Consider the following 13,195-nt stretch of genomic DNA (forward strand, 5'->3'; position numbering starts at 1 on the left):
ACTCCAGCTGCTCCTCCTCCTCCGTGCTCTCTATTCTCGAGTGCTAAATCTCTGAAGTCGTCGTCCTTCCTTAAAATGGGACCGGCCATATCAATGAAGAGGGCCCTTCAGTCTCTCGGTTCCTGGATTCAATCAAAGGAACTGGGGAGGATGGTTTTTTGTATGCCTCCGGCCAAACTGACGGGCAGAAGAGGCATATGGTACGAGACTGGAGAAAACATGGGACTGTCTCTTCCTACTTCGGCAGAATCGGACTTCTTGAGTCTCGTAGACTCTTCGAGAAGGCAGGCTTTAAACTCGGCCCGAGCGACATGGGGCCTTTCTGAAATGGACCACCTCCTCAAGGGGCTTTTCCACGTCTTGGAAGTGTTCAATTTCCTGGATTGGTCCCTTGGGGTTTTGGCCAAAAAGACCCATGAAGCAGAAGGCCTAAACCCAGAAGCTTTACTTAGCATCCTAGCGTGCATAGACAAAGCGGTTCAGGATGGTTCGGCAGAGGTCACCTCCCTCTTTGGTGCGGGGATTTTAAAGAAGAGAGCGATTTTTAGTTCTTTCCTGACTAAAGCCGTCTCTCCCTCGCAGAGAGCCGCCTTGTATTTCGCTCCTTTATCAGAGCATTTGTTCCCTTCTCAGTTAGTGAAGGATATTTCACATTCTCTAACTGAGAAGGCGACTCAGGATCTCCTCAGGCAATCATCGAAGAAGAGTAGACCTGTGGCCAATGAAGACAAGAAAGGGGCTCGTCCATCGCAGCAGCCCTTTCGAGGAGGCCCTCCTTCTAGAGCAATCTCCAAAAGGAAGGCTACAGAAAAACGAGGAAGAGCTTCCTTCCGACCCTTTAAAAAGGGTAAATGAGAAAGAGATCCTCCAAACACCAGTAGGTGCCAGGCTACAGGAATTTGCGGAAGCCTGGGCACGTATAGGAGCCGACTCATGGTCCATGTCAGTCATCAAGAAGGGATATTACATCCCCTTCAAGGACAGCCCTCCCCTGACATCAACACCGAGGGAACTGTCCGCCAGATACAAGGACCCTGTACTGATGGATACTCTTCGACAAATGGTGGAACAAATGTGGGACAAAAGGGCAATAGAGCTAGTACTGGATCACAACTCCCCGGGGTTTTACAATCGCCTTTTTCTAGTCGTGAAGGCTTCGGGGGGATGGAGACCAGTCCTAGATGTAAGTGCACTGAACAGATTTGTAGAAAAAGAGAAGTTCAGTATGGAAAAGTCTGCTTCAGTCCTTGCAGCCCTACGTCAAGGAGACTGGATGGTATCTCTCGATCTTCAGGATGCCTATTTCCACATCCCGATTAATCATTCGTCGAAGAAGTACCTTCGTTTCATGATGGAGGGAAGGATCTATCAGTTCAGGGCCTTGTGTTTCGGCCTGTCCACAGCTCCTCAAGTTTTCACAAGTCTAATGAAGAATGTGGCAAGATATCTGCACCTGAAGGGAATAAACATCTCCCTCTATCTAGACGACTGGCTCATCAGGGCCAGATCACAGAAACAGTGTTTGGAGGACCTTTCAACGACTCTAGACCTTATAAGGTCTCTAGGATTAATCGTAAACCTCGAGAAATCTCAGATGATCCCAGGCCAGAACATGGTTTATCTGGGGATTCGGATGGATTCTCGGGGTTTTCGAGTTTTTTCCTTCTCTAGAGAGAATAACAAAAGGTTGCGCAATAGTCTCCAGCTTCTTAGGGAAGGAGCGCAGTTCAGCGAGGGAATGGTTGAGCCTTCTGGGGACCCTTTCCTCGCTGGAACAGTTCCTTCCTCTAGGAAGACTTCATCTCCGTCCACTGCAATTCTTCCTGAAAAGGGTTTGGAACTGGAAGACAGGACAGCTCACCGATACATTTCCGATTCCTCTAGAGGTGAAAGATCACTTAAGGTGGTGGTTACCCCCTCTAGAGGAAAACAGAGGTATGTCCCTGGAAGTTCGGAACCCAAACCTAATATTGTATTCCAACGTGTCGGAGACGGGGTGGAGTGCAACCTTGGGATCAAGAGAGGTGTCAGGCACCTGGTCAGAAGAGCAGGTGTCATGGCACAAACTGCAAAGAGCTCTTAGCCATTTATCTTGCTCTAAAGGGCTTCGAGCAGATAGTCAGAGATGGGGTAGTTCAGATAAACTCCGACAACACCACCGCTCTGGCTTACATAAGGAAACAAGGCGGGACTCACTCGTTCTTTCTCTACGAGTTGACAAGAGACTTGCTAGTATGGGCGCATCAAGGAAACATCTCTCTTCTGACAAGGTTTGTCCAAGGAGAGAGGAAAGTGAGAGCGGACAGGCTGAGCAGGAGGTTCCAGGTCCTTCCCACAGAATGGACCCTCCACTCAGAAGTGTGTCAGAACCTTTGGTCACTTTGGGGGAGGCCTCAAATAGACCTGTTCGCCACGTTCCTCTCCAAGAGGATAAGCACCTTTTGCTCTCTGGTAGACGACCCCAGAGCTTTTGCAGTAGACGCCCTTCTCCTAGATTGGTCCGGACTGGATGTATACGCCTTTCCCCCATTCAAGATCCTGGGGGAAGTGATCAGAAAGTTCGTGGCCTCGAAGGGGACAAGAATGACTGATAGCCCCATTTTGGCCAGCCCGAGATTGGTTCACAGAGGTAATGGAGTGGACGGTGGACTTCCCCAGATCTCTTCCAAACAGGACAGATCTGCTCAAACAACCCCACTTCGAGAGGTACCATCAAAACCTCCCCGCTCTTGCTCTGACTGCCTTTCAACTATCGAAAGACTCGTCAGAGCGAGGGGCTTTTCTCGCAAGGCTGCAAGCGCAATCGCTAGCAAGCACAAGCGCAATGCGAGTATATCAATCGAAATGAGAGGTGTTCAGAAGTTGGTGTAGGTCGAAGAAGCTGTCCCCCTCCAATACCTCTGTGACCGAAATTGCCGATTTCCTTCTTTTCCTGAAAGAGAAATCTCATCTTTCTGTGTCAACCATTAAATGATACAGAAGTATGCTCTCAGCCGTTTTCAGAAACAGAGGCCTAGATTTGGCTGACAATAAAGATCTGCACGATCTGATTCGTTCATTTTAGATATCAAAATCAAAAGAACCTAGAGCTCCGAGCTGGAATCTGGACGTGGTCCTAAGATTCCTGTCTTCCAAGAGATTCGAACCACCTCGTCGGGCTTCCTTTCGGGACATTACGAGAAAGTGCTTGTTTTCTTTGTCTCTCGCTACGGCGAAAAGGATTAGTGAGCTTGCACACCCTTGAGTCTCGAGTAGGGTTCAAAGGAGAGACTGCCATCTGTTCGTTCCAGACTCTTTTTCTTGCAAAGAACGAGAATCCTTCAAAGCCCTGGCCCAGGAGCTTCGAAGTAAAGGGCCTGACTAGCCTAGTAGGTAGGGAGGCAGAAAGGTCTCTTTGCCCGGTCAGAGCACTAAAATTCTATCTAGACAGAAAGAAACAGATGGGGGGTTAGCAACACGGTCTATGGTGCTCTGTAAAGGACCCCAAAAGACCTATGTCGAAGAATGCCTAGGCCTTCTTTGTGAGAAGCGTGATTACGGAGGCACATAATAACTGCCCAGACGACTCTCTTAAACTTTTGAGAGTGAAAGCTCACGAAGTTAGAGCGGTCGTGACGTCTCTTGCTTTCCAAAGAAATATGTCGCTTGAGAATATCTTGGAAGCGACATATTGGAGATGCAATTCGGTGTTTGCATCTCATTACTTAAAAGACGTTCGGGTAATTTACGAGAAATGCTTTTCTCTGGGTCCGTTTGTGTCAGTGGATACGGTCCTGGGTATTGGAGCAAGCGCCGATCCTTAATTTTATGTACGTAACCCTCTTGTTAGATACGTTCTTGACTTCCTGCTGGAAGAAGTGTCAGATGTCGCACAGGCGACCGTCACTTTGGCTCAGTAAGGAACTCGGGTGGTATCTGACTATTAGAGGGGTACAAAATTTTTTTTTTTTACTTTAATGTGTGCGTATTGACTGTGTAATTAAGAGTTATTGGTTGTTTGTGAGGAGTTTGGGGGATAACTCTTGACAATCTTAGAACGAACACAGGTGTTAGGATCGGGTGATCGGGATCGGTTGTGTGCTCCTTAAATAAGGCGTGTTGTCATGTTAGTGGATTAGCACCCATTGACAAATGCCAGTCAGGCTCTGCCGAGTAAGTGGATAAGACCCCATCGACAGACCCACAAGAACTCTTGGCCACAGATCACTATCTCGCTAAGGCTCTTAAGGTGAAGCAGACTCCTAGGCAGTAGCCACGAAGTCTTCCACCTAATCAGGTAGGAACCAAGGTCTATAAATACCTACAACATATGTTGTTTACCTGTCTATTCAGTAGTTAGCTGTCTCTTACCCTCCACCAAAGGGTGCCAATCAGCTAAGTATATATCTGATAGGGAAGTTGAATGTATGAAAATGATATTGTTATGATACAATAAAGTTTCATACATACTTACCTGGCAGATATATACGATTTATGGCCCACCCAGCCTCCCCGCAGGAGACAGGTGGAAGAGAGAAAATCTGATAGAAAACGGGAATGGTTCCTAGTCCTGCCACCCAGGGCAGGGCGGTAGATCACCTGACCTACATGTAGTGAGTGCCGCGAAATATGAATTTCTGTCGGGGACGACGGAGTCTATAGCTAAGTATATATCTGCCAGGTAAGTATGTATGAAACTTTATTGTATCATAACAATATCATTTTTAAAAAGATTCATTATCAATTTGATGGTAAAAAACACAACTCACGATTTACAACTGTTTAGAACAATTTAGTCATACAAGCAAAATTATTTTACATTTGACTAAAGTCTTTTTCTTCATACTCTTCATCCTGCCTTCTAGTTAAATTAGTTAAAAAAAGAAAAGGTTAAAGAGAATAATGAAAATTATCGCTAGTAGCGATATACTCATTGTGTAAACATGTACACCTATAACAACCGAACAAGAAATATCTGTTGTGGTATGAACAACTAAATCAGATAACAGCTGTTTTGCTTGCATTTCAACCATTGTACAATAGTAAATAATTACCTTATGTTACAAATGACATTGAGTTGAATAGGACTTGATTATATTTTTACATTAATTGTATACCCTTATTTACTATGTAAAAAAGATTGGCAAGAAAATATACTAGTAGATTTAAGCTGCAAGTTGTAGTTGATGCTGAAAATACAATGTTGTAGCTGCTAATGACTAAATTATCAGCATTGGTAACATAGATGAAACTCCCCTAAACTTCAATATGCCATCACACTCAGCCATAAATCAAATTGGAGAGAAAAGTATTTCAAGCAAAACTAATGGGCATGAAAGAACCCAATTTAAACCCAATTTACTGTTGTATTAGCATATATGGCAAATGGGACGAAACTTTCCCAAATGTTTATCTTTAAATGGAAATTGATGCCTAGACAAAAATTTCTGAATGTTATTACTGTCCACATTCACGAAAACCTAAACAATGCAAATATTACATGATCGCTATGTTTGTATTTTAATAATACAATAGTAATATGAGAATACTGTACATACAATATTATTGGGTACAGTGAAGTAAAGCATAACTTGAAAAGGTACTAATCTGTGAATATTAGCTATGCTAATTTTATATCGTGTATGATGCGACCCCCTTAAAATTAGCTTTAAAATGAGGTCTTCAAAAGATGCATGATAGGTAAGTATATACAGTAACCAAAATCTATCCTATACATAGTTAGTTTTGTAATTTAGCATTACTCTTATAATACAGATATGAGATAAATCCATGAAAATTTGCCATAAATTTTCACCATCTTTTCTGAAGGTCGTCTTTTACATGGAAATATACGATACTTGACAATGTGATGTGTATCTTGATTTGCACAGTCTCATAGATCTTTCCTTGATTAATTGGACATTTACCATTTGAAATAATCAACAGCATGACCTTCATCCTAAAATGTGTTTGAAAAGCTAAAACTGTTTTAAAAACTATTTATAAGTAATATGATACTTAGAAATGCTTTGCATTCGAACAGGTCTTGAGTCAGTTCAGCCAGTGGGGTAGACTGGATTGAGGAATAAATAAGAAGATTATCTCTGAGAGCCCAAAGACATGAATGGTAAGGGAGTGATTAATTTTCTACTTTGGTTAGTGTTTTCATAGTTGTGATATAGTTTTGTGGTATAGATTAAGCAAACACAGTAGACTGGCCAGTGGTGTGATGAAAGGTGGAATGATTTTTTATGACCTATAAACATTTGGAAACTAATTAATTTGGAATGAATCTTACCTACTGTTAAAGTTAGTTTAGCTCTCAGTGCCAGTAGAAAAGTCTGCATTCAAACAAAAGCTTGATGGGCTGCCCATTTGACTGTCTAGTTCAACCTATTCTCCACCAGGTGTGTTTTGAATGTTTTAGCTCTTGTAGAATTCTCTTTGCTGCCATTAGTTATAGGCGCTTGTTGGTATCTCGTGGCTTATTGCTGCTATCACAGTGCTGTACATTTATTTTTCTTAGGATGCCTCAAGGCTAGGAATGTCAGATTCTGTAGGAATGATTACTGCTTTAGCAGAATGCAAGCATCCAAGAAGTGCGTCTGCAAACCCTCCAAGGAGGGTGGACCGCGTAGCCCAAGCGACTCCCAGAGCGCCGCCATTTGGACGCCTCCGACTGAAACAAAATTAACTGATGGAAAAGCCTCCTCCCTCTTGGGAAGTAAATTAATTCCCAAGGAAGAGGAGGCGACATTACATAATAAATCAGCCTGAGGGCCTCCTGATACTTCCAATGACGAATTGATGGAAGAAAAGGAAGGAGGCAAAGGCACTACACTACTAGTATGGGGTGTGACTGAGGCAGGAGACTAAGCATCGGGCAAAAATCCCTCCTATGAAGGAAGGATAGAAACTCTATGATGCTCTCTCTTACTATAGAATAACTTCCACTGCTCTTGGCCACGCACGACATTCCGGGTAGGGGTTCATTATGGTACAAACATAAGAAAAACACCTACTGCAAGTTGTATGTGGGTCTGTTCCTGAAGAAGCCAGGAAACGAGAACACTGGAAACCTTGAGTACCCAGGCACACACGTTGGCGAGGCCAAGGAGGAGCAGTAGTCTTCATAAAACACACACACACACACACACACACACACACACACACACAAAATCATAAGGGAAAACTGGCAATGAACAGGGTAAAAGGCCAAGTGAGGGCAACCACGACTCTCGCCTGCGGTTAAGAAAAAGACTGAATGCTGTAGTGTGAGTGCGAGGTCCTTAACCAGTTTTCACCCGATATATGCACGCGTTGCCAGATCTCACAAGATTCCTTGTTTTTGTACATGCAACTTCCTTGGCAAATATATACTTAGCTATAGTCTCCGACGTCCCCGACAGAATTTCAAATTTCGCGGCACACGCTACAGGTAGGTCAGGTGATCTACCCTCCCACCGCTGGATGGCGGGACTAGGAACCATTCCCGTTTTCTAATCAGATTTTCTCTGTCGGCGGTTCCAGCAACACCCGTTGTTGGTTCCTCCTAATTTGGATTTTGTTTTTCGCTTGCCGTGGATCTTTTGGACTGTCTTTTGGTGATGTATTGGATCGTTGGCTTGGCATACGCTTTTGTGTACTTTTTCTTTGGATTTGCTTTTTCTGATTCGCTAATGTGTCTGACGCTAGTACTGTATTTACAGTGTGTGCAATGAATGTGTAAGGTGAGACTACCGAAGGGTTCGGTAGATCCTCACACTGTAGAAATGAGTGTTCTATTATAATTCTTGTGCTGAATGTGAGGTTTTGAATGAGGAAGAATGGAAGTCTCTTTCTTCTTATTTGCGGAAGTTAGAGAAGAACAGGTTAGGAAAGCTTCGTCTAGAAGCTCCAGTAGGTCTCTTACTAACTAGCTAGTTTAGGATGCTTTAGAACCTAACCCTAATGTAGTTGTTGCAACCTCTCCTCCATTTTCAGTCTCTTCTCTCTTCATCGAACCTGCGGATTCGTCTTCGGAGATGGCTGACATGAAAGCCGCGATTTGCAGGATGGAATTGCAGTTGCTTGCAATGGAAGGTAAGAGCGCTGTGGGAAGTGTTTTGTGCAGTGTTCCCAGTGTAGTGGAGGGGGCGTCTGATCGGCTCCGCAACGCTCCCAGGTCTAGACCTCTTCCTAACTCCCAGGCCCGGTGGAGGAGGAATGTCGAAAACCGTAAGGAGGTTGTAGAGAATCCCCACCAGTCAGGTGTCCCTTCGGCAGGCCCTGTTGTCTCGACCCAGGCTGCCATGGATCGCCACAGGAAGTGCTTTTCGTTCGGCTTCTCCAAGGCGCGGATAGAGTTCGGCTGAGGAGTCGCGCCCTTTGAAGAGATCCTGGAAGGTGCCCAGCAGTGTTTTTGACTTCAGCCCGGAGTGATTCCCTGAGGAGTTGCCGTGTGACTCGAAGAGAGCCAGGAGATTCCAGGACTGCCCTGCTTCTCGTGCGGCTCTTCCCTCTTCTCCGAGGCCTCTCTCGCCTTCTCCTGAAGAAGATCAGGAGAAGTCTACTAAGCGCATTCTTGTGGGCCTTCAGGAGCAGCTTACAACTTTGATGGGCGCGTTTGATAGGGATCCTCCTCGCAGGAAGGACATCGCGCTTCCGATCAAGAGGTCAAAAACTTCTCTCTCGAACGGAAGACCTCCCTTCTTGCAAGAGACGTGCTTCTCGGGACAGGAGCCTTTCTCTGAGAAGTTCTAGGCTCCTCTCCCCTGTTAGGCGCTCTTCTCCTGTTAGGCGCTCTTCTCCTGTTAACCGCTCCTCCTCTAGCAGGTGCGCTCCTCTTGGTAGGCGCTCCTTTCCTAGCAGACGCTCTTCTCCTGCCAGGCGCTCTTCTCCCAACAGGTGCTTCTCCCCTGGCAGACGCTCTCTCCTGGCAGGCTCCTTACTCCTGGCAGGCGCTCTTCTCCTGGCAGACGCTCATCTTCAAGCAGCCGCCTTACTCCTGGTAGGCGCTCTTCTTCGGACAGAAGCGCCTCTCCTACCAGACGTTCGTAACCCTCCTCGGGGGGGGGGGGGGGGGGGGTGGGGGGGGGGGGGGGGGGGGGGGGGGGAATAAGTTTTCTCCTGACGATACGTTTTCCCAGATCACCTGCTCCTACTCTCTTCTCCAACTGCTAGTTCTGCTGGGAAGACGAGCGAGTATCCAATTCCTCCCTCATTCCCTCTCTCCTTACGGCTACGAGGGAAAGGGGAGGGATCCTGCAGAATTCTCTGTAGGATCCCACGTTTGGGAATGCGCTACCGGGGGACCTTTGGGTCCTACCTGACGTAAGCCCAGTCGTTGAGGAGGGATCCTGCCCCACCCTCGATTTCTACGGGAATCGAGAGGACCACCAACCGATGATCGTCTGATGAATTCGGTGCAAAGTGAGCTAGACGAGAATCCCCGATAATTATTACCACGATAATCGGGAACCTCGCTGAATGGTCGAATTCCTGGAATTTCTAGCGTTTGGAAGAAGACTGCTGCTGAAGGAGAATATCTCACAGTAGGCGACCAACCCTGGAATAAAGAGAACATCCAGTTTGGCTTGAACTGTCGTCTTCGGTATTCTGTTCACCATTGAAGCTTTCCTTCGGGGAAGACTTCTCCTTCACTCACTTGACTAGAGAACGAAGGCGGTTGATCTCCAATCCTTATTCTCATTCCTTGAAGGGAAAAGAATTTAGGATGGAGGTCGTTGTACAGAAACCTACAAATATACTACGTATATTACCCTCGCGACATGATTCTGTTAAGCTGTTGAATTGTCCGGGGTGTAGGCGCATACTGTAGTTAACTCTACGGATTGTGACCGAGACGACTAGTATCCTAATTGAACTGCAACTCGGGGCTGCCTGCAACCTCCCAGGAGTTGCCAGTTTCGATTTTAGATACGTATGGTATTGTCACGACAACACCAACTCAGCTTTTGTATTTACCGAAATCCGTTTCGCTTAAATATAATTGCTCGAGCGTATTTTTATGCTTGATGGTTATAGCCGAACGCATTCCTTTGTGGAATGGATTATCTGGCAACTCAGGATGATGAGTCAGCAAGAGCTAACTGTGTATGGGATGGCTGTCACTGCTCGATGGCAGCTCAGTACTAGCTGGCTCTCCGAGATGCACGGTCGGTTATATGTCTCTCCCCTGCAATGATTGACTACCGAACCGTATCTCTGCCCAACAATCACGGACTTAAGTCTCTGATTAACGGGGATTCTCACATACACGAATGACCATCTACTGCTGTGACGCTCTATTTCATCGCCTTCAACATTGCGATAATTTTTCAACAGAGATATGTCATGGACTCTTTCATCTTTCTGTTTACCGCACGGTAACAGAAGTCTGTACTAGTCTCCCGCTGCATCGCACTGCGATAATGCGGAATGATTTCTTCAGACATCTGAGTTTGTCTTCACAAATATCTCGTATTCGTAGGTGTGCAATTGTTCATTGTTCACCCCGAATTAACAGATGTATCGGAAGACATCGCCTACTCCCCGGCCTGACAGCTCTGCTTCCAAATATTCAGCCCATGAGAAGCAGTTCTTCAGGTGGTACTTCCCTGTGTTTTCATTACTGAAAAACGCCCCGCTTTCATAGCAACTACGACTTCTCTCCGGACAGCAATGAAATAGCGGTTAGCGTTTTCAGTCATTTGTAAGCACAGGTTCAGAATCTTGATAATCCTTCTCTCGATTCGGCTGTGAAGACGTAGGTTGCATTCACTGTCCACCTTCGTCTTCAACGGCACTTAGTGTTGTTTCTCCTCAGCTGAGATTCAACTACTATGAGAATGGCTAGCCTCAGGGACCTTGGTCTCTAGAAGGCAGTTGACTTTCGCCTGTTGGGCATATGCCTTAATAGAATCATCACCTCGCCGTCCGGCATCGGTGACAAACAAAGATACGATTTGTATGGTCTCTCGGCATAACCCTTCAAAGGCGAAGGTTACGTGACTAGCTCGGATGCTTGGACAACTTGCCTCACTACCGAACGCAGTCAGTCGGCAGCTGTCAGAGCGCCCGAGTCAGTTACGAAGCTACGCTGTGGACTTAGTTCGGTTGTTCCAGATCAATCATTACTTCGTCCTAAGAGCTTGTCCCAGTACCCATACCATCAACACCCACCATAGAGTGTCGGTGTCCTATCCACTACCGACAAGAAGAACTTCGCTGCATGGGGATAGGAGAGTGCAAGACACTTCGCTGCAGACGGATAGACCAGTATGGGTACTGGACATCACTGAAGTCGAGAAGAGGGATAGGTCATGCGACTATTCCCTTCTTATCCTCTGAGGGAACTGCATGACTTTTCCTGTGAAGTCAAGCATCCAGGGGATGGGGATCTGTGACGCTCTATTTCGTACCGAACTTCGTAGCGAAGACTCTGAACCCTTCAGTCCCTGATGATCGGTTTGACGCTCTATTTCATACCGAACTTCGTAGCGAAGACTCAGAACCCTTCGGTCCCTGACGATCGGTTTGAGTCCTTCACAATCCCCTCCCTATTGGACTTCACCGCCTTCGAATGCAAAGGAGATGCTGCTTTGTCCGCAAGAACTTCTCCGTGGCGCAGGTACTGAAGGTAGGGGTCTGGTCCAACCAGACCACATCCACCTTCTTCTACCTTCGAGATTTTGCCCACAGTTCCTTTGGTTCTTTTTCATTGGGACCCGTGGTGGCTGCTCAGCATGTTGTGTAGCTAACCCAGACCCTCGCAGGCTGAACAGCATCGAGTCCAGGTGTGACTGTAAGAATGGATGAGCGAATGAGTGTGTGGCTGGCTCCTCTTCCCATCTTTTTCTCCCCCTCTACCTGTGGGTAGAATTGTTCACAGAGGTACTGGAATGGATGATAGATTTTCCCAGATCCCTTCCACTCAGGAGAGATTTGCTCAAACAACCCCACTTCAACAGATTTCACAAAAACCTCCCCGCTCTCAACCTGACTGCCTTCAGACTATCGAAAGACTTGTCAGAGCGAGAGGCTTTTCGCTCAAGGCTTTTAGGGCTATCGCCAGAGCCCGTAGGATGTCTACCTTGCGAGTCTACCAGTTGAAGTGGGAGGTGTTTAGAAGATGGTGCAAGACGCAGAAGGTATCCTCATCCAATACCTCTGTGACAGATATTGCTGACTTCCTTCTCTTTTTAAGGGAAGATTGTAACCTAGCTGTGCCAACAATCAAGGGATATAGGAGCATGCTGGCCGCGGTTTTCAGGAACAGGGACCTGAATATCTCGGAGGATAAAGACCTTCATGATCTTATCAGATCTTTTGAAACCACGAAGAAGACCACCTCTAGGCCTCCCAGTTGGAACTTGGATGTGGTCCTGAAGTATCTGATGTCCAATAAATTCGAACCTCCTCAAGCGGCTTCTTTCAGAGACTTTACTAGGAAGTCTCTGTTCCTTATGGCTCTTGCTACTGCGAAAAGAGTTAGTGAGTTGCTGGCTTTGGACGGCAGAGTGGGGTTCAAAGGGGGGTTAGCGATCTGCTCCTTTAAACCCTTATTCTTAGCCAAGAATGAGAATCCCTCTAAACCGTGGCCCAGTAGTTTTGAGGTAAAGGGGCTCTCGTCTTTAGTGGGAAAAGAGTTAGAGAGATCCCTATGCCCTGTCAGGCTCTTGAAATTCTATTTAGAAAGGAAGAAGAAGCTGAAGGGCAGCCTAGAGAGTCTCTCGTGTTCAGTCAGAGATCCCAGAAGTCCTATTTCAAAGAACGCCAGTATGAGAAGTGTCATAAAGGAGGCACATCTGGCGTGTGAAGAAGAGCACGTTAGGCCCCTTAGAGTTAAAGCTCATGAAGTGAGGGCCATTGCTACATCTCTCGCCTTTCAGAAGAAAATATATCTACATGATATAGTTGCGACTGCGTTCTGTAGATGCAATTCAGTGTTTGCTTCTCACTATTTGAGGGATGTGAAAGTGACGTACGATAAGTGCTTCTCTTTGGGGCATTACGTATCTGCGGATTCAGTGCTGGGACAGGGAGCTGAAACTAATCCTTTTTAATTTAGCTATTCTTAATTTTAAGTTGGTATTGTGTCCTTATGGTTGTTTGGAAGAAGGGTTAGGTTGTACCCCCTTTCATTTGTTAGTTCTAACACGGGTTAGAATTGGTCAGTTGGTCGGGATTGGTTTTTGTGCTCCTTGAAATTGTCAGAGGTATAGGTTCTGTCATG

General features: G+C 46.1%; 1 protein-coding gene across 3 annotated transcripts in view; it reads left to right on the top strand.

The window, feature by feature from the left end:
- The window catches only part of LOC135205534 (protein SGT1 homolog), a 150,821-nt gene that overhangs the window by 69,764 nt on the left and 67,862 nt on the right, over positions 1 to 13,195 (top strand). For 2 of the 3 annotated variants that reach the window (XM_064236287.1, XM_064236286.1), the window contains exon 3: positions 6,023 to 6,106. The exons of the other annotated variant lie outside the window; for it this stretch is intronic. In XM_064236287.1, the coding sequence (XP_064092357.1) occupies positions 6,100 to 6,106 (7 nt within the window). In that variant the 5' untranslated portion in view covers positions 6,023 to 6,099. The remainder of the gene's footprint in view (positions 1 to 6,022; positions 6,107 to 13,195) is intronic. 3 annotated transcript variants of the gene reach the window in all.

Source organism: Macrobrachium nipponense, chromosome 24 (genome assembly GCF_015104395.2).
Source record: "Macrobrachium nipponense isolate FS-2020 chromosome 24, ASM1510439v2, whole genome shotgun sequence".
Lineage (NCBI taxonomy): Eukaryota > Metazoa > Arthropoda > Malacostraca > Decapoda > Palaemonidae > Macrobrachium > Macrobrachium nipponense.